Source organism: Nicotiana tabacum, chromosome 8, assembly GCF_000715075.1.
Source record: "Nicotiana tabacum cultivar K326 chromosome 8, ASM71507v2, whole genome shotgun sequence".
NCBI classification, from domain to species: Eukaryota; Viridiplantae; Streptophyta; class Magnoliopsida; order Solanales; family Solanaceae; genus Nicotiana; species Nicotiana tabacum.
In genome coordinates this window covers 197,737,934-197,763,217 of record NC_134087.1, presented here as the reverse complement: position 1 = coordinate 197,763,217, position 25,284 = coordinate 197,737,934, and the positions used below count along the sequence as shown (strand labels likewise).

Here is a 25,284-nt window from a genome sequence, read left to right as displayed (position 1 = left end):
TCTTTGCTGGTTGAAACTTTTAATGTCAAGCCTACAGTCTAGTATAGTGGGATTTACTTCTTAAGAGTTAAGAGGGGAATTGGCTTATAAAACAACAACAACAACAACAACAACAAACCCGGTGAATTCCAACAAGTGGGGTCTGGGGAGGGTGAGATGTACGCAGCCTTACCCCTACCCTGGAGGGCGGGAATTGGCTTATAAAAAAGTGATATTTCCTTATGAGGAAGGATTATACGGGATGTTGATCCATAACTCCTATTTCCAAGGTTTTATACTTCAAATTGTTCTGCAGATCCAAAGTGCAATTAGATTTGCTTTGCGTGATCTCTTCTTAGAAAGTCCGTCAGTCTTGTTCATCGATGAGCTGATGTGATTAAAAGGGGTTCCTATAATCGCGTGTTTAAGCATAAGCTGTGGAACTTTAAGAACAATTTGGAAGCCTTCAAGTGATTGTTGTGTAACAATAGAATAACCTCTATCCTCTTGGAGATTTGTACTTACTTTCTGCAAGTGCAGAAAACATGCAGATTAACTACAAGAAGAATTAGAAAGACTTTGTGAATTATAAATGGTAACATCCATAGTAGAATTAAACTCTTTTCAAAACATGTTAAATGGTATTTTCCAATTACATAAAAAAATAAAAATGTCATTGAAGAAACTTTAATAGTCTTTACATATTTTCCCTCTAGTTTTATACCTTACCTTTTCCCGTGGCCATGGCAAAAGTCACAGTTCTAAGTAAATGTATGCTCTATATGATGTGACTGCCCTAAAAAAAATGTATCTTACATAATCATATTTATCATTTGTAGTAGAAAATAACTTTGCAAATATCACACATATTTTGTTGTACCCGCAGCTCCTCATGCTTCAGTGTCTTCTTCCATGATTAGACATAGATGAAATGGCACTCGTTGTAACCTGAGAAAATATTTATAATTATGTATATAATTATGTATATGATTAGACATAGTGTATATAATTATGTATTATCATAAAACCATGTTTATGAATTGAGTCTCACTTGGATCAACGGTAACAAGCATGGCGACGCCTCCAAATTCACAAGTTCCTCCAGCTTGTTTAGTCTTTTGCCAGTAGCTATTAAAAGCGTAAGAAGCATGAGAAAGTACAGTATTTGGCTGAAAGCACACCCCATTTTGTTCTATGGCCTCACAACCAGCCCCAGAACCACATGCATAGTCCATTGCCTGCTGAAGTAAGACTTCTGGTACTGTTGGCTTTGCTACACACCAAACAGCATTCTCTGGTTTCTTATAAGGCGGTATTGGTGCCGATGGATGAGTCATCGGTGGTGGGATAATCGCTGGTGGTTTAGGTGCATAATAGGGTGGAGTTTGTGTACTTGGAGATGTCACAGAACCTAAAGGAGGAGGAGGAGGGTATATGCAGTATGGTGGATTGTTTACTGGGGTTTTTGCTTCAGTTAGCTGTAATAGTAAATGATTGTGTAACACTAAACCATGTGGTTTCTTGACACTGTCTGCATTGTTGACAAGAACAAAAGAAATTGACAGTAACACTATTAGATTTAACTTATATACACTAACGAGTAAATGGCTTTTACAGTATTAGTACAATTTAACCGGTTATAGCAAGTTATTATTCTATTTTTATAGAGTATAAGTTCTATGCATCGACGATGTAAAAAAATCTATATCATCAGGTCACTTAAAAGGCAATTGCAGGTAATTCTTTCTGCAAACATAAATTGGTAACCTTAGGAAAATAGGAAGCAGTCTATTATGATAGATCAATAATAGATCAAATATACTGATAGTGTAGGAAATTCTTTAGACTATCAGAGTATATAACTTAAATCCTTTTTCATATTGCAATATTAGGCTTAACATGAAGTGTTACATATTGTCATAGGTCAACTTAATACTATTAATCTACATAAATACAAGCTCAATGCAATAATAATATTAATCTCATGAAGGGGTAGTGCAGCAGAATAAAATTAGTACTGTATGCTAACTTACCACATAGACCAAAAGGGGTTGAGGCTAGCAATAGAATTGTTTGTAAGGAAAGAATGTAGCATCTCATATTGTTGTTTCTTGAATTCATTATAACAATGAATAGTGGATATGCTTGTCTTGTTGCCAAATTTCCTTGTTGTATATGTCTTAGCCATTCTAAGAGCCTTGTCAGCTGAATTTGAACTTTTATTTAGAATAAGAAGAGAGTGGGGCCAAAAATAGAGGCCTTAAAGCAAAGTGTGTGGGACTAGCCAACAGATAAAATTCTTGAAGTAGTGGAATGAAATTCTTATTGCAAAGTGATCAATTGTGCAGCCCGGTGCATAAGGTATTCTCTGTTCACGCAGGGTCTGGGAAAGGACTGCACTCCAAGGGGTGTGATGTAGACAACCTACCCTAATGCAAGTATTAATAACTGCTTCTACGGATCGAATCTATAACCTATAGGTCACGCGAAGACAACTTTGCCGTTGCTCCAAGACTCCCTTCCAAACTGAAGCTCAACTATCTTTTTTTTTTGGTTGGAAAATATGGTGTTTTGTGCTTATGGTTTCTTGAGCTGAGGGTCTATTCGAGACAATCTCTCTATCTTCGCAAGGTAGGAGTAAGCCCAGACCCCACGGTGTGTGATAATATTTTTTATGTTGTTGTTGTTGGAAAATATGTTGTTTGACCAGCTTGTGTCCATCTCGACTAATTTGTTGGGTATCTGCTTTCACCAGCACAGATACCGAGTACTTTGTGCATCAAAACTTAGTGGATGGAAAGATATTAGTCCCTTAAACTATTTTGTGAAATTAGGACTTTCGTCCGTTTTTTGGTCTTTACATATGGTTTGCTTTTCTAACCAGAATATGTGTTTTCTTGTGATAAGCAAAAGAGAGAAGGGGCAAAAAATATACTACTTGCTTTGGAATCTTCCTTTTGCTTGGAAAGTACTCAAAAGATCAGACTCGTGCATCACTCTTTCAAAGTTTTATCTCTGGAAACAACTTAAGCTTCTTAGGACAATTTCAAGCCCAGAATGTAAACCACTAATTAAGTTGGCATTTTGCACACTGCAAACTAGTTTTACTTTAGGTTATTTTGCATATGTATCTCAACTGTTTGGTCTTAATCAACAGTGCCGGTCCCCTTTAATGGTGAGATATCCTTTTTTTTTTAACAAGGGAACCTGCAATCGGGTGAAATTTAAAAATAGCCAAATTTAAAAGTGGTAATTGAAAAATAATCACAGCTTCTAAAGTAATCGAAATTTAGTCACTTTTCATGTAAAGATAGATCTGAACGAAAATACTGTTCAAAATCCAAAAAATATTCCAGTATAATATACTGGAGTTCGAATTTTTTATGCGTGAACTTCCAGCATAATATACTGGAGTTCCAACATAATATGCTAGAAGTTCATACACAGGTGCTCCAATCTCCAGTAATTATGCTGGAACTTTCCGCGTGCTGGAGTTCCAACATAATATGTTAGAAGTTAATACATAGCTGCGCCAATCTCCAGTATATTATGCTGGAACTTTTCGTGTTGCAGCAAAATAATGACTATTTTTCAATAACTTTGTAAACACTGACTATTTTTCAATTACCAAAAACTGGCTAGCCCGTGCTATTTTTACCGTGCAATCACTATCTTTTCGGTGGGCACATGGTAAACCCCGCGCTCCTATATAATAACCCGCAATCCACATAGGAGGATAAATCGCACTAGGCAAGCGCGTGCAACGAGCTCGACGAAGAAGGTATGTGATCACGCCCAACTATGCCTTCTAAAAAGGACACATGGACGTTGCAAATATAACCTGAGTATTTAGCCCAGAGTCGAACCCACAAGGAATTAACCTATCAATTACTCTCGTTAGACTTACTAATTTCCACGGAATCAACTTCCCAAATGTTGTGAATAAGATGATGTTTCTACTAACTAAGAATGAATGTAAATAAGCAACTGAAAACTAACTATGATTAAGTTGTAAACAATTAAGAGAAGGATCTAAGGTTATGATTTCCCTATTGATGGAATCCCTTCCGCTTATGTTTCATAGATTCACCAAATAGTCTCTATCAATCATGAGCACTCTTATTACCGTAAATCTCTCCCAAGTAATCATGACAATTTACTAAACGCACTCTCCCGAGTTACGCTAGCTGGCTTTATTTATTATAGCTCACTTTCGATTGCACTCAAGGCTTTGTTATCCCTAATCCCGCCTTTAAACCCTTGATTATTGATCCCTCATATACTTTGGGAGTGGTGTTATTCAACAATTACCTAAATATGCACTCTCTCCCAAGTATCCACACTAAATAGGCACAACTAATAGAGGATCCTATCAATTAACTACAACAAGAACGTAGTTGAGCAAATAGAGATTAAACTGGGCAAACTATATTAACAAAACAAGATTCAATAGGTTCCATCAAAACCCTAGACTAAGAAATTAGCTACTCATAACAAAACAAGATAAAACTACTAAATTATTCATAATGCGCAATTGCAATAATAAAGAGAAGATAGAAGAACTCTAATGTTTGATTGCTCTTCTCACACTTGTTCTTGCCTCCAAAGTAGTCTAAAAACAAGCTTCCCCCTATCTTGGGCGAGCTTCTAAAGTTTATAAGGGTTTGGAACAAGTTTTTTCCGAATTACACTTTGGTCCCCAATTTTTTGGCACGTGAACAGTTCACCACGGTCGCGGCAGGACCGCGGTGAACGCTGAACATTTTGCCTCGCATAATTGATCTGCCGCGGTTTAACCACGATTCCACCGATCGCGGTGGATTTTCTTCAGTCCATTTTCGCTACTTTATGCTCGGGTACTTCTTGATTGGGTGTTTCCTTCACATTATTGACTACAAAATACTCCGTAGTGCTTCCTCACTTAGATTATTCCCTGCGAAGCAAAAGAACACCAATTAGAGCATTTTGTTATCAATTCGCCTATAAAACAACAATAAAGTATGGTAATATTAAGGTATAAATATCATCTATATAGCCTAATATCAACACCCCATACTTAAATCATTGTCAGTCCTCAGCAATCCACCACACTCTATCAAAGTTCCTTCCCTAAGCTTTTCCCTTAACGAATCACACCTTAAATAATTTACCCAGGTTGCACCTAAAAGTGAACAACCTTTGCCTCAGAAGTCGAATCTCTCGTACCATGCAATATTCGCACTTATTCAAACTACTCTATACAGAAGTCAAGACTTACCTTTCCTTCGTGAATCACATGCCCTCACATCACACAAGAGAGTAGTTCCACAATTAATATGATTGAAAATAATTAGGAACTCAGATGGACAAAATTCACTCACTCTCCAAAACATTCACATGCCACAAAGATGACCATAGGCTTGCCCGTAGTGTAATACTCTACTAATCGAGTCTATCCAGTTTAAGATCAAGTAGGACTTCACTTGGTTGTAATTTAGGCTGAGAGACGGGTAAGATATATTTGGATATAGTGACTAGCCTCCCTAAGCACTTTTAATACAAAACACATTAACATTCCATATCATTCTTATGTCAACCAGACATTCCCCACAATTTATTTATAACATCCCATTTCTTTAGGTGTATTTGCATCAAGCCACCACTTATCAACTAGTATATTTATTTTTATTTTTTTTCGCGGTGCTTCTTCTTTTACTTTTCCAGAAAAAACTACACATTTCCTCTATTTCATTGGTTCCACTGAAAAACCAAACCACCACCCCACACTTTAACTTTTGCATAATTCAATATCGTTCAAGTGCTCATGGGAGATACATGGGTTCAAACATATAGTCCATTCAAACAATTGGGTAAGGTTCGCAATGTGGTTGCCAAAGAAATAGGCTTATAGGCTCAACGGGGTTAACTACGATGTATTACATTTAGGTGGGTTTACTTTATATATCTGGCTTAACAAAGAAATGCCTATATCACTTCTAAGACTAAATGAAGCTACTATTTCGCTTTGCAGACACACGAGGCAAGTTCTAGGCATCAAATGTAAAGCATGGAATACAGTATAGCCCACACACACATGGCATATGACTCACTCCGGATTGATTTATCAAGATATTCTCTTTTGAGCGTTCAAGTCAGCTACAGACATACAACTTAAAGGCACTTTTGCAAGGGTCAACCATTAAGACTAGGCGTTACACTCTAGTGTCGATTGTGTTCAGGTGTACTCACGCCAAGGGATTCTCTTTCTATTTCAGCTTGTAGCCCATCAATGCTAACTAAAACTAATAAAATCTAAATAAACAAAAACTACCTACACCCGGTTCAAGCTAAACCCTTGTAAAAGAACCGTGGCCCAAATAAAAACTAAGGGGGAGTTACTACACTACCTATTGGGCGAGCTTCTAAAGTTTATAAGGGTTTGGAACAAGTTTTTCCCGAATTACACTTTGGTCCCCAATTTTATGGCACGTGAACAGTTCACCACGGTCGCGGCAGGACCGCGGTGAATGCTGAACATTCTGCCTCGCATAATTGATCTGTCGCGGTTTAACCACGGTTCCACTGCAATCGCGGTGGATTTTCTTCAGTCCATTTTCGCTACTTTATGCTCGGGTACTTCTTGATTGGGCGTTTCCTTCACATTATTGACTTCAAAACACTCCGTAGTGCTTCCTCACTTAGACTATTTCCTGCGAAGCAAAAGAACACCAATTAGAATTTTTTGTTATCAATTCGTCTATAAAACAACAATAAAGTATGGTAATATTAAGGTGTAAATATCATCTATATAACCTAATATCAGTAGGAAAGTAATTTTGAATCCTAGACCTCCCATTTAGGAAATCTCCTGCTCAACCAACCCAGATCACACTCGTCCAGAATCCAATTACTTCGAGCATTTGGAACCACGTCTCTAATGACTGTCATCTAGTTTCACTTGATTATGTTATTATCCCACCAACATATATAGAGTATTTTAAAATGCATCGAGGATTATAACAAATAGTTTTTACCATCTATAAGGTAATTAAAATTACTATCCTTTTAATAAACCAAAAAAAAAAAGGAAAACGCAAAAAAGAAATCGCTTTATGCAGCCAACGTACACATTGGTAATAGACTAAAGTGTTTGCAAGTAAAGCCACCTCCTTAAACGATGTCTCTGTTTTTCTTTTACCTTCTCTTAGAGTTAATAATAGTTATGAGTTAATTTAACGGATAGTCATCAAACATTTAGTTTATTGTATTGAAATCAAAACTAATTATTATTACTTAAAAATAACTAAACTTTTCCTAGAAAATCAAAACATATGAAAAGTCCATCAGCCGACACCAGAATCCAACTAGGAAAAGATGTCAAGGTGGCTACGCTATGTTTTTTTTGATTTTTAATTTTGTTGCAACAATGTAAATATTACCATTGACAACAACAAACAATCACACTTATAGAGCACCTAAATTTGACCACATACTTTAGGCCTCCAACACAAAAAAAGAAAAAAAGAAAAAAAAAAAGAATTACAAGTAAATACACATGATTTCACACCATAACAAAAAATGACCCATGTTTTTAAGTTTTACCCTACCTAGCCCATATTGTACATATTTTGAAAGTACTTGCAAATTTAAAATCTGTGTTCTTACAACCATTGCTTCTAAAAGCTATGGAGTTAAATATGTATTCTCACAACCATTGCTTTCACTCTCTCTTCTTCTCACATCTTCTACATATACTTCAAGGGGCCGAGTATTTTCTGCTTCTCCCCCTGTGTCACCTGGTTGCAATGTAAGAAAATTAAAAAGTAGAAGTCCACCATTGAAGGACATTCAAAGCTTTGCTTTCGAAAATATGATTTTTTGAGTTTATTAGTTATTTAGATTGGGTGTTGTTCCAATTGATTGCAAATATCAAAAAGAGTTCAAGATTTTAATTTGAAGTGATTTAGAGTAGATTTGAGTTAAATTTCAGAAAAGACGCAAGGAAGAAGACGAAGTCAGTTTTTGTATAATTTTGTATAATCTTGTATAATAGTGTATATGAGTGTATAAACACATCTTATACACTATTATACACCTTTATACAAACGTCTGTAGACGAACTTCTTCCACGATTTTCAGTTGTAATTCTTGTTCAAAACCAGTCAAAATCTCCATTAAATGACTTCAAATTTTATATACAACCTCCTTATACTATTTCTAACAAGTTTAAATAATACCCACTCCAAAATTCTCACTAAATCAAATTTGGAATTTAAACCCACATCTTTAAGCTTGTTAAAAATCTAATTTTCACTATCCAAGTGGATTTGGTTTGTTGAACTAAAATTGAGTCACAGTTACTAATTCAAAAGTTAACTTAAAAGCTTGAGCAATCTTTTTTAAAAATTAAATAGTAATTTCGAGAACCTATTGGAGTTGAATGTTGAGTATTAGCCTATTTTTGGGCTAGTTGATTGTAAATTGAAATATGAGCTATAAAATTGAAAAGTAGGGAGCCCAGATGTTCTGATGTGAAATCTTCCAAAAAACAACTAATTACAAAGTACTTGTTGAACTAAACTACTACATTTTTGTGCTTTCTATGACTTCATAAGTAACTCTATGTAGCTTCCCTGTTAATTTGTGTTTGTACCTATGCTCTATGTATAGTTCTTCCTTGATTTTTTTTTATATTCCTTACTCTCCAGGTATGTTATATCACTGCTACATTGGCTACAGCTACCACCGCCTTCTTGTTTCCAGCGCTTTCATTTGATCAGTTCCAGCATTAGCTTGATGTCTGCAACCGACACTACCTGTACTAACCACTGGTTGACTTATTGTCTTACTACATTGATCTAGCTACACTCTACAAACATGTGCTCATTTGTTTCCAGATTGTCCTCATTACACAAACTACAGTTTATATTATCAGTTTGTATTTGCATCCTAATCAATCTATCTTTAGTTAGCAGTCTCCTTAGTGTTGCAAGCCAGACTATAAACTCGTGTTTAGGCTGTGCCACAACAGTCCAAATTAGGTTTGCAATCTCTAATTTCTGTTGTTGGCCAACTATAGCAAGATAACTACTTGTGATTGAATATCTCCCTCCCGAGGTTAGAACATATCTTCCTTGTGGGTACCATTGCTTCATCAATTATTTTAGTGAGCATAGCTTCCTCTAATACCAACTACTATCTATAGAAGGAATATGTGTCCATATGTCATGATGTGCTTTCATGTAGACTCCATGAACCCACCTTACCAATTAGGATTCCTTCTTCAGTACCAGTTGACATAGTAGTTTACCTACTGAGGCTATTGTCACGATCCAAAATCCACTAGTCGTGATGGCACCTAACCCAACCCACTAGGTAAGCCAACTAATAATATCCAATTCCACTAATATTAATAAGACAATTAAACAAAAGGAATTATCTAAATGTTATACATTCCCCAAGGACTGGTAGTACAAATCATGAGCTTCTAGGAATATAATTTATAAAGCTGATATGAAGTAAATACTTCTTCAGTTTGAAAAGTACATAAACAAAATTTTTATAAATCTAAGGCTACCATGAACAAGAGGAAACTACAACAGGAACGCAAGTACATCTTCAAAACCGGCAACCATCGAGCACAACAACAACAACAGCCAACATCTGCACGCAATATACGGAAGTGTAGTATCAGTACAACGGACCCCATGTACCGAGTAAGTAACAAACCTAACCTTAGGCTGAAAGCAGTGACGAGCTAGAACATAGGTCGGGTCCAACACCAATAGCCAACAATAGTTTATAACAACATAAAGCAATTAAATAAAGAAGTAACTCAGAGATAGAATGCTCAGCCTTTTCATAGTTTTTCGAAAATAGTTCTGCTTCTCAAGTATATCAGTGAAAACCCAATTCCTTTACCGAAAACGTCAAAAATATAAGTAAGTTTGAAAACTGTGAGTTTTTCCTAAAAATCCTTTCAACAGTAAATATGATGTTTCATTTCTCTCCAGATAGTAAGTGCAAAATACATCTCTATGCTCATGTGTCAATATTTGTGAGAAGTCATGAATGACGTGATACCGTATGACTTGAGGAAAATACATCTCTCTGCCTATATGTCATGCACATGTCAAATGCGATGCGACTCAATAATAAAACCATATGCATACTCTCCGAGTATCGATTCACTCAGTCCTCACAGTCACTCAGTCCTCAGAGTCACTCAATCCTCACAGCCACTCAGCCCTCACAGTCACTCTATCCTCCCAATCACTCGGCACTCGACACTCGTACTCAGTAGGTACCTCCGCTCACTGGGGGTGTGTACAGACTCTGGAGGGCTCCTTCAGCCCAAGTGCTATAACAAATCAATCATGGCATGTATCAGTAAAACATGTTGCGGCGTGCAGCCCGATCCCATATATATATTCTCACCATCAGGCCCTCGACCTTACTCAGTCATCAATATCTTTAGTCTCTCGGGCTCTCAATGTCATGAAATATCAGCCTAAAAATAATGATGTGCTGTATCAATAAATAGTAACAGAGACTGAGATATGATATGCATATGAATACGTATGACTGAGTATATAATGCAATGAAAGTAGATAGCTCAACAGCAGAAATGACCTTAGTGGGTCCCAATAGGATAGACATGTAGCCTAGACATGGATTCTAGCATGGATCACAGCTCAATAACTCAAGTACTTAGAAATTTCATGGTTATAGGTAAGATCAGGTAACTACATATTACCACAGAAAAAACGGAGTCACAATTCACATGGTGCACGCCCACACGCCCATCACCTAGCATGTGCATCACCTCAACACCGATCACATAGTACATAATTCGGGATTTCATACCCTCAACACTAAGTTTAGAAGAGTTACTTACCTCGAACAAGCTAATTCCAATACCGAACAAGCCAAGCGATGCTCCAAAAATTCCATCTCGCGCGTTCTGACCTCCAAACGGCTCAAAACTAACTAAAAACAACTCAAATACATCAAACAATGCTAAAGAAACCAATCCCAATCAAAAAAGGTCGAATCTTTAATCAAAAGCCCAAAATCGGCCAAAAAGACCAACCTGAGCCCGCGCCTCGGAACCCAACAAAACTCACAAAATCCGACAATCCATTTAATTATGAGTCCAACCATACTAGTTTCACTCAAATCCGACTCTGAATCAATGTTCAAAACTCAAAAATTCACTTTATGAAATTTTAGACAAACCTCCCAAATTTCACTTTGAAATCATCAATCAAATGCCAAAAATGAAGATGGATTCATGAAATATAACCAAAATCGAGTATAGAACATTTACCCTAATTCATATGGTGAAAATCGCCTCCAAATATTATCCAAATCCGAGCTCCCCAACTCAAAATATGACCAAATGAACAAATCTTCGATAATAAGTACTTTTGCCCAGCTGCTCTGCCTTATTTTGCATGCCAAACGATCCCAAAACTTACTTTTGATACCTCCAATGGATTCCTTGTGAAATTTCAGTCAAGCTGGGCTTTTGAATCACTCAATTTAACTTTATAATGAAGGAGATATGTTGGTTTCGATATTTGGAAATAGTGCAGATTTTTAAATACGAAGTTAGTGGCAATTTCGTAATTAATCTAAAAAACATCTGGCAACCCAATTCTCAGTAAAATGACCATAAAATCCTTATACGATGTCTAAGTTCAACGATTCTTTTTCCTACGGATCTGTAATAATGATACGGATCTAATGATTCAACCAAAACAGAAATCAGAGCTCATTTGTTCAATATGGTACTGTTTATGCTTGAAGAAATGACGTTAAAACATAAGAAAAACGAGCGCAACACAACCCAATTCTATCCAAAACTCACATGAGCCCCTCGGGACCCCGTACGAACATACCAAGAAGTCCCATAACATAACACGGACTTACTTGAGACCTCAAATCATGCATAACAATATCGAAACGATGAAACACACCTCAAATCAAGCTTAATGAACTTTCGAACTTTCAACTTCCAAAAACTCACACCGAAACATATCAAATCAACTCGGAATGAACTCAAATTTTGCACACAAGTCCTAATACATCATACAGAGCTACTCGTTCCCCCAAACTACCGAGCGAAGTGCAAATGCTCAAAACGACTATTCGGGTCGTTACATTCTCCCCCACTTAAGCATACGTTCGTCCTCGAACGTACCAAGAGTTGTTCCTAAGGCTATCAAACCGCCGTATAACTTTACCATGCACATATTCGGGGGTGATCCAACATCACCCTATTTCAACTAGGCCCGACCACACCACACAACTGAATATCATTACTCCATCCTTTGTCCGTAAACCACAGTATCCAATTTCTAACATCCGGAATTACTACAAGACCCGAACTTTGCATATACACAATGTATAAGTCTGAACAAGTTGTATCAAGCCATAACCATGACCCACAATGCAATAACAGGATATACCACATAACTCAAATACTCATAGCGATAACTTCCAATCGCAATAGCTGCTCGACAACCAACTCGACACTGGTAACGAACCTCATATCAACTAAAATCTTGTTCTAAACCTTTGTACACTGCCAATGATGAAAGAAACACGTAGAAACTTGTAATCATTTATCAGACCAACAATTCATGGAACTCCCTCTCATTCGACAAAAACTATAGCCAATTTCTAAGCCGACTTTATTATCCTTCCAACTATGTTGTAATCAATTATGATAGTAACCATTCTAGGTCCAATGACCTCATCTCATCCAACACAATTATTCTAGTGACATGCCACATCAACACAATCTAAAGCCACAACCCGTGCAAAATGTACTCAAATCATGAAAAATGACTCAAACGAGAGAACTCCTATAAGCTTAACAAGTACTGCCACAACAAAATACTAAAAATCCATCACACCCCGTGGGACCATCACATGAATCTAACACAAAGGTTCATACCTCAACATAATTTTGCTGCAATGCGTTCCCCATCCAAACACTGATCCATGGCATATACCTCAAGCTACCCTGCTCAAAATCAATAACCACGCGCAATTTCGACATCAAGTACTCAAAGTGCATTACCATAACCACGGAGAGGCAAATGACACGGTGCCGTACAATCCCTAAAAGAACATAACAATACTCCATCAATCATGCAATACTCAAATAGTCATCTCTCTCAAATTCTGTTATAAGGCCCCAATAGAATCACATTATGTGTGCTTATAACCCACAATTCACAACTCCTCGTAGCTTAGAAGAGTAACTCACAGATCATTTCAGAACATGAATAAACTCAACAACAACTGAACATCCCTCAGCAATAGCAGTGTGGAGCCAACCAATTCGACTCGGTGTAGAATACACATCCTAATTGGGCCTACCAATGGACCCCCAAATTAGCTCTAGTCACTCACAAATAGATAAATAACCCCCGATGTTCCACAATGACTGAATCATAACACATACTATCATCTGGCTAGCTTCGGCCACGACTTCACAGTCCACAACTATGATACAATCTTCTCCTGAGAACTCCTAGTCTCCAAATCCATAGAACACACGAATCACCATATCTGATCCCATCTCCACTGCCCAAATGTCTAACACATCTCTCATACACGATCATCCCACGAGGAATACTTCTATAATTCTTCCGTGCCACATAGCAAAATATATTTCAACGGATCCAGACGAGAAATGAGGTAAGTAGTGTAGGATGACAAATAGTGTTTCAATTTTTGAGCTACCCACGTTAGGGCGCAACATGTCTTCTCCAGATGAGTATACTTAACCTCATAAGCTGTGAATTTCTTGCTAAGGTAGTAGATGGCCTGTTCTTTTCTACCGGTGAGGTCATGTTGCCCCAATACACAACCAAATGAATTTTCCAAGACCGTTAAGTAAAGAATCAGAGGTCTTCCTGGCTCTGGCGGGACCAACACGGGTGGGTTTGACAGGTATCCTTTTATCTTATCAAACGCCTCCTGACACTAATCGGTTCATTTGACCGCAGCATCCTTTTTCAACAATTTGAAAATAGGCTCACAGGTCGACGTGAGCTGAGCAATAAACCTGCTGATGTAATTCAACCTTCCCAAAAAACTCATTACTTCAGTTTTGTTCCTTGGAGGTGGCAATTCTTGGATGGCTTTGATTTTTGACGGGTCTAGCTCGATGCCTCGCCGACTGACTATGAATCCCAGCAACTTTCCAGATGGAACTCCAAATGCACATTTGGTAGGGTTAAGCTTTAGGTTGTACCTGCGAAGTCTTAAGAAGAATTTCCTCAAATCCCCAACGTGGTTGTCCTGATGCTTTGATTTTATGACCACATCATCCACGTATACCTCAATCTCCTTGTGTATCATATCATGAAACACTGTGGTCATTGCTCTCATGTAGGTTGCTCCGGCGTTCTTCAAACCGAATGGCATTACCCGGTATTAATAAGTTCCCCATGGTGTGATGAATGCCGTCTTTTCTGCATCTTCTTCATCCATTAGAATTTGATGATACCCGTCATAACAATCCATGAAAGATCCTATATCATGCTTGGCACAATTATCGATCAAAATATGGATATTGGGTAATGGGAAGTTATCCTTCGGACTTGCTTTGTTGAGATTGCGGTAGTCGACGCATACTTTAATTTTGCCATCTTTCTTTGGTACAGGAACGATATTAGCTAACCAAACAGGATATCGAGTGACTCGAATGACCTTTGCTTCCAACTGTTTGGTGATTTCATCCTTAATTCTTACACTCATATCAGGCTTGAATTTTCTCAGCCTCTGCTTGACAGGAGGCACCGTTGGATCGGTAGGCAATTTGTGAACCACTAAATCAGTGCTCAAGCCCGGCATGTCGTCATATGACCATGCAAAAACATCTTTGAATTCTATGAGTGCTTTAATTAACTCTTCTCGGATCTTTGGTTCGAGATGGACACTTATTTTAGTTTCCCGGATATTACTCGTGTCCCCTATATTGATGTCCTCGGTATCACTCAGGTTAGGTTTGATTTTTTCCTCAAAGTGAATTAACTCTTTACTAATCTCTTCAAAAACCTCATCTTCATCATATTCTGATTCACAATCACAATATATTTCTTGAATTATTATTTCGGAACCAGATTGATTTTTAAGACTGGGCTGAGGATTCCTCATGCATGCCATATCACTAGAGCCAGCGTAAAAAGAACTGTACAGAAAAAGAAGAAAAGGAAAAGAAAACTATCAGGAATGATAATGAAAAAGGAAATTGTATTTTATTGGATGATGAAAGATAACAAGGTTTGCACACTTCAAACAAACTGTAAGATAAGCATTGGGATTACAACCCTGAGGTAACCCAAACAAACTGAAGGAAAATCAAAAATAAACTACCAAGACTCCTTTCGAATGGGGAGAGGAGTGGCTTTCCAATTATTAAGCTTTGTTTCTGGCCCAACGAATTGAACTTCTGCGTTGCTACAACCTTCCCCGCTTTCCACCATATTCACATCGTCAAACAATTTCTCGAATCTTTCAATTAATTCCTCCTCAGGATTGACCAGGGATTTAGGAATTGTTGTTATCGGGCGATTTTTAGCACCGGTCTTGACAAAAGACTTTGATAGATGTGGGACTGGTTTTGGAAGAACCCATGCCTTTTGTTTCAGCTTTCTGGCCTTTCTCACGTCGGTGACAGTGGGTATGAATCCCAAACCAAATGTTCCCCAGTTCTCGGGGAGAGATACTGGTTGTATAATTCCTTGCAAAGATGAGCCCAGACCTTTGCCGGGTATAAAACCATTTTTTAACATTTCATAGGCTACCATGACTGATGCAGAGGTTATCTTTGAATTCGGAAGGTACTTCCCCTCTGAAATTTTCTCTACCGACACTGTGTCAGACACTTGGTATACCCATGGTCCCTGGTCATTTTCTATTCCATCGACCGGTACAATGGCACTGCTGTGAGCATTTAAACTTTCTTCCCCATGCACAACTATTTCTTGATGATCCCATTCAAACTTGACCGCCTGGTGTAATGTTGATGGGACTGCTTTAGCAGCATAGATCCATGGTCGACATAACAACAAATTATAAGAAACAATTATGTCCAGTACTTGAAACTCAATCGTGAATTCAACTGGCCCTATTGTCAGTTCCAGCACTATGTCGCCAAATGAATCTCTGCTTCCACCGTCAAACCCCCGTACGCAAATACTATTCTTCTGGATCCTCTCTTCTTTGATTTTCAATTTGCTTAAAGTGGAGAGAGGGCAGATGTTTGCACTTGACCCGTTGTCAACCAATACCCGGGTTACTACGGAGTTTTCACATTTCACGGTGAGTTAAAGAGCTCTGTTGTGCTCAGTACCTTCCACAGGCAATTCATCATCAGAAAATGTAATTCTGTTTGCTTCAAAGATTCTGTTGGCTATTCTTCCCAAATGATTTACAGAGATTTTTTCAGGAACATGAGCCTCATTCAGGATTTTCATCAAAGCCAGACGATGCTCCTCTGAATGGATCAGTAATGACAACAATGAAATTTGAGCGGGCATCTTCTTCAGTTGATCCACAACAGAATAGTCATGGAGCTTCATTTTTGTTAAAAACTCTTCCGCATCTTTTTCCGTCACAGCTCTCTTTATTGGTGTTGGATTATTTTTAGTTTTTCTTAACTCTTCGGGAGTAAAACATCTTCCCGAACGAGTCAAGCCTTGCACCTCATAGACTTCTTCCTTGACTTCTTTTCTCTTGTACATTACTGTCACCCGTTCATAGTTCCATGGAATGGCCTTATTGTTGACCACTGGTAGCTGGGTTACAGGTTTGATAATAACCCGATCTATACGGGCTCCTTCCACGACTACAATGGGTTTGCTGGCAACCCCTGGTACTATCACTTTTGGCCCTTCTTGCTTTGTGGCAACTTTGCTCGAAGATCCCTTCTCGACTACCACAGATGGTTCATCACCATTTCTGTTCTGCTTAGGTATCGGCTTCTCCTCTATTAACTGCTTATCTGGCTTGGCTTCATGAGACCTGATCATCATGACAGTTTGTGACGGCTTCTTTGTCTCCCCATCAGCTTGTACGATTTCTATCATATTGGCCTCCTGATGGGCTGGCATTGGATTTCTGTTGATATTGGGAGCTTCGGGGGTTTGAACCTCAATTTTATTAGTATCAATCAGCTCTTGTATTGCATTTTTTAAATGCCAGCATTTTTCCGTATCATGGCCTGGTGTACCGGAACAATACTCACAGCTAATGGTGTAGTCCAGATTCTTTGGAGGAGGATTGGGTAGCTTGGATTGCATTGGTCTTAGCATGTCCAGCTGTCTCAGCCTATGGAACAGACTAGTGTAAGACTCTCCCAATGGAGTGTATGTCTTCTTTTTCTGTTCCCTTTCTCCCCTGAATGCTGGCCTAGGCCTGAAACCTGGTCCGGGATAGGCTCGTGGGTAAGTACCTGGTATGGCAGGAGCACGCCAATTAGCATGAACAGGTGGATGATTGTATGCTTGTGCATGATTAATCGAAAAATGAGGCTCCGAAGGGTGATAGTAGTGTTGGGATGAATTGTGGTGGTAAGTTGATTGGCGAGGTCGTTGTTGATTATAGTAAGGCGGTGAACCTCTGGGTCCCGACCAAATTCCTGAATCAACTACCGCTGCTTCCTCCCTCTTCTTTCTTCCGATTCCTCCTACCCCGCCTTGAATAGCTTGAGTAGTCGCCTTAATAGCCGTATAGCTTATGATTTTATTTGTCTTGAGGCCTTCTTCCACCATACCTCCCATCTTTACTACTTCGTTGAATGATTTTCCTACCGCTGAAACCAAATGGGCATAGTAAGTTGGTTCCAAGGCTTGGAGGAAGTAGTCTACCATTTCACTCTCCTTCATAGGAGGATCCACTCTTGCTGCCTGTTCTCTCCACCGGAAGCCATACTCTCTGAAACTTTCATTGTGTTTTTTCTCAAATTTTGTCAAAGATAGTCGATCTGGGATGATTTCCAGATTGTATTGGAAATGGTATGCAAATGTCTGTGCCAGGTCATCCCAGGTGTACCATCTCCCATGGTCCTGGCGTGTATACCACTCCAAAGCTGATCCGCTTAAACTTTGACTGAAGTAAGCCATCAATAATTCGTCCTTTCCCCCAGCTCCTCGCATCTTGCTGCAGAAACCCCTTAAGTGGGCTACTGGGTCGCTGTGCCCATTGTATAGGTCAAATTTAGGCATCTTGAATCCAACTGGTAATTGTACATTTGGGAACAAGCACAAATCCTTGTATGCTACACTGACTTGCCCACCTAGCCCTCGCATGTCTCGGAACGATTGTTCTAGGCTTTTCACCTTCCTGAACATCTCATCTTGTTCAGCATTTTTGGCTGGCTTGTCAATTTCGGTTGGGAGGTCAAAACGAGGAGTAGTTGAATGGATTTCGGAGGCTTTGAGGGTGGGCTCCGGAGGGTAATATTGGTTGTCCTGGGCCTGGAATGTAGGCTCACTAGGAGATTTGTGGAGTGTAGCTGTGGGAGGTGTAACAAAGACAGGAGTTACAGGTGGAGGAATGTATGAAACTGGTTTAGGAGGGGGAAACTGCGGTGTCTGAGAGGTAGTGCCTCGGTAGTGTTGGTAGATGGGGAAATTTGGGGATAATTCAGTGGTCAGATTATCCTGAGTTTGGGCCATTGATGGAGCAGGGTTAGTTGGGTAAGATGGGGTAACTGCCCTGTAGACCAGGCCTGGTACATCTCAGCCATTTGCTGCTTGAGTTTAAACATCTCTTCTTTCATTTTCCCGACATCCATCTCTTCTAGCTCAATACCTGTGTCAACATCTGGGATAGACATACTTTCGGGTATTGGTCCTTTTGATCTCATGTGATAATGATAATATGCCAGTATACTCTTTAGAGAAACTAACTGCTTGAATTCTGGAAATGAGCAAACTTGTTAGTTTAGAGAGTTTAACACATATATAATTACACGTTGAGATGCAATGCTCCTAAACAAATAACCCATTTCTATTATGTATTTGCTCGGTTGCTTGTGTCATCCCATATTTTCTTGGTTTTTTGTCGTTACTCACTCTTATTTTATTTTATATATTTTTTATTGTGGTCGAATCTTATAGAGATTGCCTACGTATCATGCCCTCGCATGAATCAGACCTTGCGTAGTTCGGTCATAAGGCAAACACTTTTATTTATTATACAAAGATGGAACAGACATTACATTTGAAAACCTTATAAGAAAATGGTTTGAAACACACACACTCAAATCAAAATAAAAGATACAACTCTTAACATCTCTCAACATGCCCCACTTTCCACCTTTGTTGTCAATCATTGGATTGTCTGCTCAATGTGGGGCTTGACCTGGATGACCTCCCAGCGTACGATACATCCTTTCCAACTCCATTTCTAGATGACGGGCAAAAATGGGTGCATGCTCTGTAAACCTTTCATAATCCATTCCTTGGCAGTTTAAATAACTTTGAGAGGTGTAGACCGCCAGGTCGTGGATTTGTGCCCTGAAATCTTGGAGACGTTGGTCTTGGTTCTGCAATTGCTACTGGCGAGTGGTGGCTATATCTCTGACACGGTCTTCACGATCTAGAGCTGACTCTAATAGAGCTCGGAGTCTGGCCTGCTCTAGTCTTGCCTGTGCTCTTTCTCTGTCGATGTCCGCTTGTTGATGTTCTCTGTTGTATCTTCTCGCCTCTTCCAGTTGTGCACGAAGTTGGTCTTCTGAACGTATCCAATGGTCTTTTTCCTTCTTGAATTGTGCCCTGTCTTCTTCGGATTGCCTTACTTGGCGTTCCTTATTAGATCTGGCTTCTTCGTTTAATTGTTGGATTCTTTCTTTTGCTTTGCTCAACGCCATTTCGTTTTTAGCAAGAATGGAATCATAATTTTGCATTCTTTCAAAAAGATTGGAGATGGTTTTTTGATCCTTCCAACTCCTCATTGGTGTTTCAGAAGCTTTTTTCATTTTTTGAAATCGAGCGTGAAGATTTTCATTCTCACAAGCTAGACTCTTCTTCTTGCCTTCGGCTTCTTGTGCTTGCAAATCTTTCTCCAGACTGAGGCTCCTCAGATTTTCCTTTAGGGCATGGATAGTTGCTTTGTACCCCTTTTCCTTTTCTCCCCAAATCAACCGCTCTTGGATTATATCATTAATGTTTTGAACATGGGGTCTTTTTGTTGGCCTTCTTAGCTCGGGTTCTGGTACATCATCCATGCGAGACCATTTCTCAAACCACCTTGCATATCCAGGATTTATCTCATCCCTTGTAGTGTCTGGGACTTGAGTATCACTTTTCAAGTATCGACATCCATTCCACATCTACTGAATTAGAGCCTCGGGAATAGTGGCTTCAGGGTGTAATTCGATTACTTGCATACTCAAATCTTCATCATCAGGAACTACTTGGTATCTCCCTAGTTGTCTTAGGACTCTTAGTGGCGCATATGGATGGATGCTTCTCAATCCCAATAGTAGCAAATAACTATTTGAGGTTGACATGTGTATCACTTCCCTCATCGGGAGCCATCCCAAAGTCCACTCAATTTGATTTGCCGTTAAAGCCCTTAGATGAGATACCCATGCTTCTATCCCTTCTGGGGACTTATAATCTTTTATTCTTTCCTCATAACTCTCGATGCAATTATCATTGCTTGGCCCATACTGTGTGATCTTGGGCTGTTGTTGGAGATGTTCAATCACCCACATTTGCAACAAAATTTTGCATCATTCGAAGACTTTTGCTCCTGATTTACATAAAGTCAACGCCCGATAAATGTCTGAGAGAATGATGGGGACAAGGGTGTGATTTTCCTTGGTGGTGAGGACCTGCATAACTTTTGCGGTGCGAATATCAATTGTTCGCTCTTTGTTTGGGAAGACCATGATTCCTAGAAAAGCCACTATGAAGGCGAAGCGACGGTGAATCCACCAGGTGTCTTTGTTTTGCTTGTTAGTAAGGCCTTTCTCGTGAATTTCAAATCCACCTGGCTTTCCGAACCTTGAATACAAGAAGTTGAAAGAACAACATCCGTTGATGATATTGCTTTTCCTGATTTGATTACTGATGTTCAGAAGATCGAAGAATCGATGTACCGAGGAAGCCTTTGTGAATATCAGGTTTTGATTTCTTAGACTTCCGTCAAAACCAGCATATCCAGCTATCTCCTCTAATGTAGGAGTAAGCTCGAAATCAGAGAAACGAAAGACATTGTGAGCAGGGTCCCAAAAAGTTACTAACGCCGCAATCAGATCATCACGTGGTTTAACTTTCATAATATCCATGAGATTTCCCAAATGCTTGACGACCCATTTTTGACCATCTTCGCCTAACTCATACCACCACATTTGAAGCTGAAATAGAAACTCGTCTGTATTCGTGGATGGGGGGTTTTGTGTGGTGCTCATTTTGTATCTGAAATTTAATTTTAATAAAATCAAGACTCATTTTGAAAATATACACTAAAAAAAATCATTTTCAGTTTTTTATTTTTTATTAAACACTTTTTATTTCAAGATTTAAAACTATTTTAGGGAATTTCTTAAAACAACCCATTTTATTCCTCGACTCTCACAATGATTTCGATTAAGCTGGTCAACAAGCATATCCGAGGCAAATGAATGCACAGGTAGCAAGTAGGATGCATCAGGATGGTCTTTTTATTTCGGGTTCACCTGTCCTAGACAGACCCAACCCCTGTGTTGAGTCTCCAAGGCCAAATGTACATGATGCAAATAAACGTTCCTACTAGGGATCCGGTACATGGCTGAGTTATTCTAGGTGAAAAACCCTGAGGCATATTGTTCTAAACCTGGCTCACCCAAACGGACAGTTTGAGCCGAAGTGGGGGCAACGTACCGGGAGCACAAAAGTCTACCCGGCCTAGTTACTTGTCCCAACTTCGTCTTATTTGGTATGACTTTTAACAGAAAGGTGGGTCACGCGCACGTGTGCACCATAAATTCAGAAGACTCAGAAAGAAGGGGGTTTCGTAACAATTGTATATATTCACAATTCAAATAACATTAAAGCGGTAAAAGTGTCATTTAGCACATTGGGCATGTATCATGTAAAAAATCAGATAATAAATAAAGCCAACTATAACAGTTATTTTAAGCTCGAATTCTTGAACCCTAAACCAGTGGTTCTGGGTTACAGTTTTCACTTATGTCCCCAGCAGAGTCGCCAGAGCTGTCGCACCTCCTCTTTCCGCGCCTGCGGGGGCGCGTAGGGAGTTTTCTCCAATTAAAGGACAGTCGAAACGGGATTTGTTTGTTTTGTTTCAGAGTCGCCACCTGGGAATTTTAAGGCATCCCAAGTCACCGGTTTTAATCCCTGAATTGAGGAGAATATGACTCTGTTTGTTATTCTGCGAACCAGAAATCCTGAGTAAGGAATTCTATTAATCCGGAAGAAGGTGTTAGGCATTTCCGAATTCCATGGTTCTAGCACGGTCGCTTAACTATTTTTATTCTTGGCTTAATTATCTCGATTTTACTAAATACATTTTTATTGCATGATTTTGTTACCGCTTCTGTTTAGATTGTTTACAAATTAAAGATTTTGTTGAAACGAATCATGCGTACGTATATTCGCCTTATATATTTTTTATAAACGTAAAGAATCGTGTCACGCATACGTGTACACAATAAGATTTATAATATTATTTTTTATACATTTCTTTTTATAAAAAAAAAAGACTTATGTTTGAAATTGTGCTTAAAATAAAATTAAGAACGTTCGTCGCTCTTGTATAATTAAGTAGTGAACTGCACATCTCGGGTTTTATGAAATTAATTTGATATTCTCCGAAAAAATCCCTTTTTATTAAATATTCGCTCGAAGTTGCGCGAACGCATAATCCGAATTGCTTTTAGAAATATAATCAGGCTACGCGAACGTATCCCTAATCACAAAAATATTCTTGATGGTAGTATAAATTTGTTTACAAATTGTTTATTACATCCATACATTTTTATGTGAAAATCATGAGAAATCCCTATTTGAGATGCCCTTAAATTCTTAAAAAAGAATTCACAATTTATTGAGTGTTGACCGTTAATTATATTTTTTCGCGTATAAATTATATTCCTCTAGGCCATTCGAATTTAAGGAGTAAAAATGAACAACGTGTGATTAATACTACCATTTATAGTGAATACAATATTTGTATATCTAAGAAGTGAATTGCGCATGAAACAAAAAAAAATTGATTTATGAAAGGAAGAGATGTTTTCGAAGAATTTTCATTATTTTATTTGTAGCGAAGGCTATTTTATCTTCTTAAAATTGGTACAGTTTATAAGCCTAATCTCCTTCTACATCACTTGTTCTTAATCCAATATGCATGATTATTTTTGTTAATTCTGCTTATGATTGAGTTTGGCGAAATTATTTTGATTAATTCTGCTTATGATTGAGTTTGGGATATATATATATATAATCAAACCAATTTGATTCTCAATCTATGTGAACTATTGCTAAACACTAACTTTCGCATTGTATAAATTCCTAGGCCATTTGTTATTAAGAAAGAGAACAAATCTACCTGTTGACTTAATAAGATGATATTACATATAACATTATTCACCCTATTTCAACATTATGAACATAACGGATTTTACTAATGCATCTTTCAACTATTGATTATAAACATAACCATTATTATGCCATAATATAGCAAAATGCAACCAACATCATCTAGCTTTAAACAACAACTAACTAACTAACAAAATAGACTAATAATGTATTTTTCCTTGATATTTCCATATTATTCTGTACCTAACTAACAATACCATAAAGTTTAAATAATGGCCAACTTTCTGCCATGTTCCCTATTTTGACAATTCAAATATAACTATACTAATGAGATTTCGAAATGGATAACATTATTACAAAGCTTTTATACGAATTTCAAAATAAGACAATTAACTTATAGCCATCGTGTCGAACTCACTACTAGTTAACCAACATGAAACAAAGCTGAAATTTAAACTAACGAGCTTAAATGAATAGAAGACAGAATTACAATTCAAGCTTCATTTATTTGTCATGTTGAAAGCTTTGCATGATATGAGTTTACAGATATGTACCTGGAAATGAAGGTAGAAGAAGTAAATTTCAGCAGTAACAACAGCAACAAAATCAGCAGAATACCAGTATTTCCACAGATTTGAGCAACAAAAACAGGACCCAAAGAACCCAGATACATAGACGTAAAGCTTCTTAAAGAATTTCAGATTTTAAAACCAAGCAGTATCAACAAACAGACCCGGACAGATTCCAGAAAAACAATGTTTCAGATTTTCCTTTTCCTTTTCTATTCTCTGTTTCAGCTTCTGTGTTTTTTTCCTCTTTTAATTTCTGTCCAGATTTCTCTCTGTCTCTCTCTGTGTATATGCATTTCTATATCTGTGTGTATTAAAATCTGTTCTTCTCTTTTAAAATCAGGTCCGCTTTTCTAATGTCTGTCCCTGTATTTATACAGGTCTGCCCCTTTCCTTTTAGTGCTGCTTGGACCCCCTTCTTCTTTTAAAAATCAGAAAATCCCATTAAAAACTGCTTTTACTACTTTAAATCCCATTAAGTGATCTTTTCTTGATTTTCAGCATTCCCATTACCCATTGTTTCCCATTATCCTATTAGATTATAGCCATTAACAATCCACCAACAACACACTAACATTATCATATGACTTTCACTGTTTCATTCCCAAAACAACCCTGAAATCCTACTGTTATTACTGCCCTTAATACAAAAATCAGAATCTAGTACAAAACAGATTTAAAAATCTGTTCAAACCTAATTATCAACCTGATTTAAAACAGCTATAACCAATTCTCTTAAGTTCTGGACTGAATCTTAACTGAGAATGCACTTTTCTAACACAATTGTATCTAATCAACATTTGTGAAATTGAATTTAAACCTAACATCACAACAACATTACACTGAATTCAATATAACAAATCAAACTGGACTTCAACATTGGACTAAGATCAAACAGATGCAGGGGCATTGTCAGTATATTGACAATACTCTGAAATTTATTGCCCAGAAATCAACACACAAATAATTGACAAACTTTTTGACTTATTAATCGAGAATCAACTAATTGGGAAGAACTAATTAACTGATTTCAATGATAATAATCAATCCAAAACAAATAAGCAGGCTATTACAATTATCATTAACGGAAACTAGAATTTACAAAACAACTAATCGACGAACTTAATCGAGTCGATTATACACATTATAAACAATCACAACAAACAGAAACATTGCTATAA

General features: G+C 38.0%; 1 protein-coding gene across 1 annotated transcript; it reads right to left on the bottom strand.

Annotated features, from left to right (window-relative positions):
* Positions 1-115: 115 nt before the first annotated feature.
* LOC107797928 (glucan endo-1,3-beta-D-glucosidase) lies at positions 116-3,138 on the bottom strand. Its single transcript, XM_016620850.2, has 3 exons — positions 2,013-3,138; positions 1,031-1,510; positions 116-927 (listed from the first exon to the last, which is right to left on the bottom strand). Exons 1-3 carry the CDS (start codon positions 2,098-2,100, stop codon positions 896-898), a joined length of 600 nt encoding a protein of 199 aa, XP_016476336.1. The 5' UTR covers positions 2,101-3,138; the 3' UTR covers positions 116-895.
* Between the last annotated feature and the right edge of the window lie 22,146 nt (positions 3,139-25,284).

Excerpts from the sequence above, each read along its gene's own strand:
- LOC107797928 (XM_016620850.2), bottom strand. The coding sequence starts at position 2,100 with ATGAATTCAAGAAACAACAATATGAGATGCTACATTCTTTCCTTACAA. Across the intron at positions 1,511-2,012 it reads AACCCCTTTTGGTCTATGTG|ACAGTGTCAAGAAACCACAT; the intron begins GTAAGTTAGCAT and ends TCAACAATGCAG. Across the intron at positions 928-1,030 it reads GCTTGTTACCGTTGATCCAA|GTTACAACGAGTGCCATTTC; the intron begins GTGAGACTCAAT and ends ATATTTTCTCAG.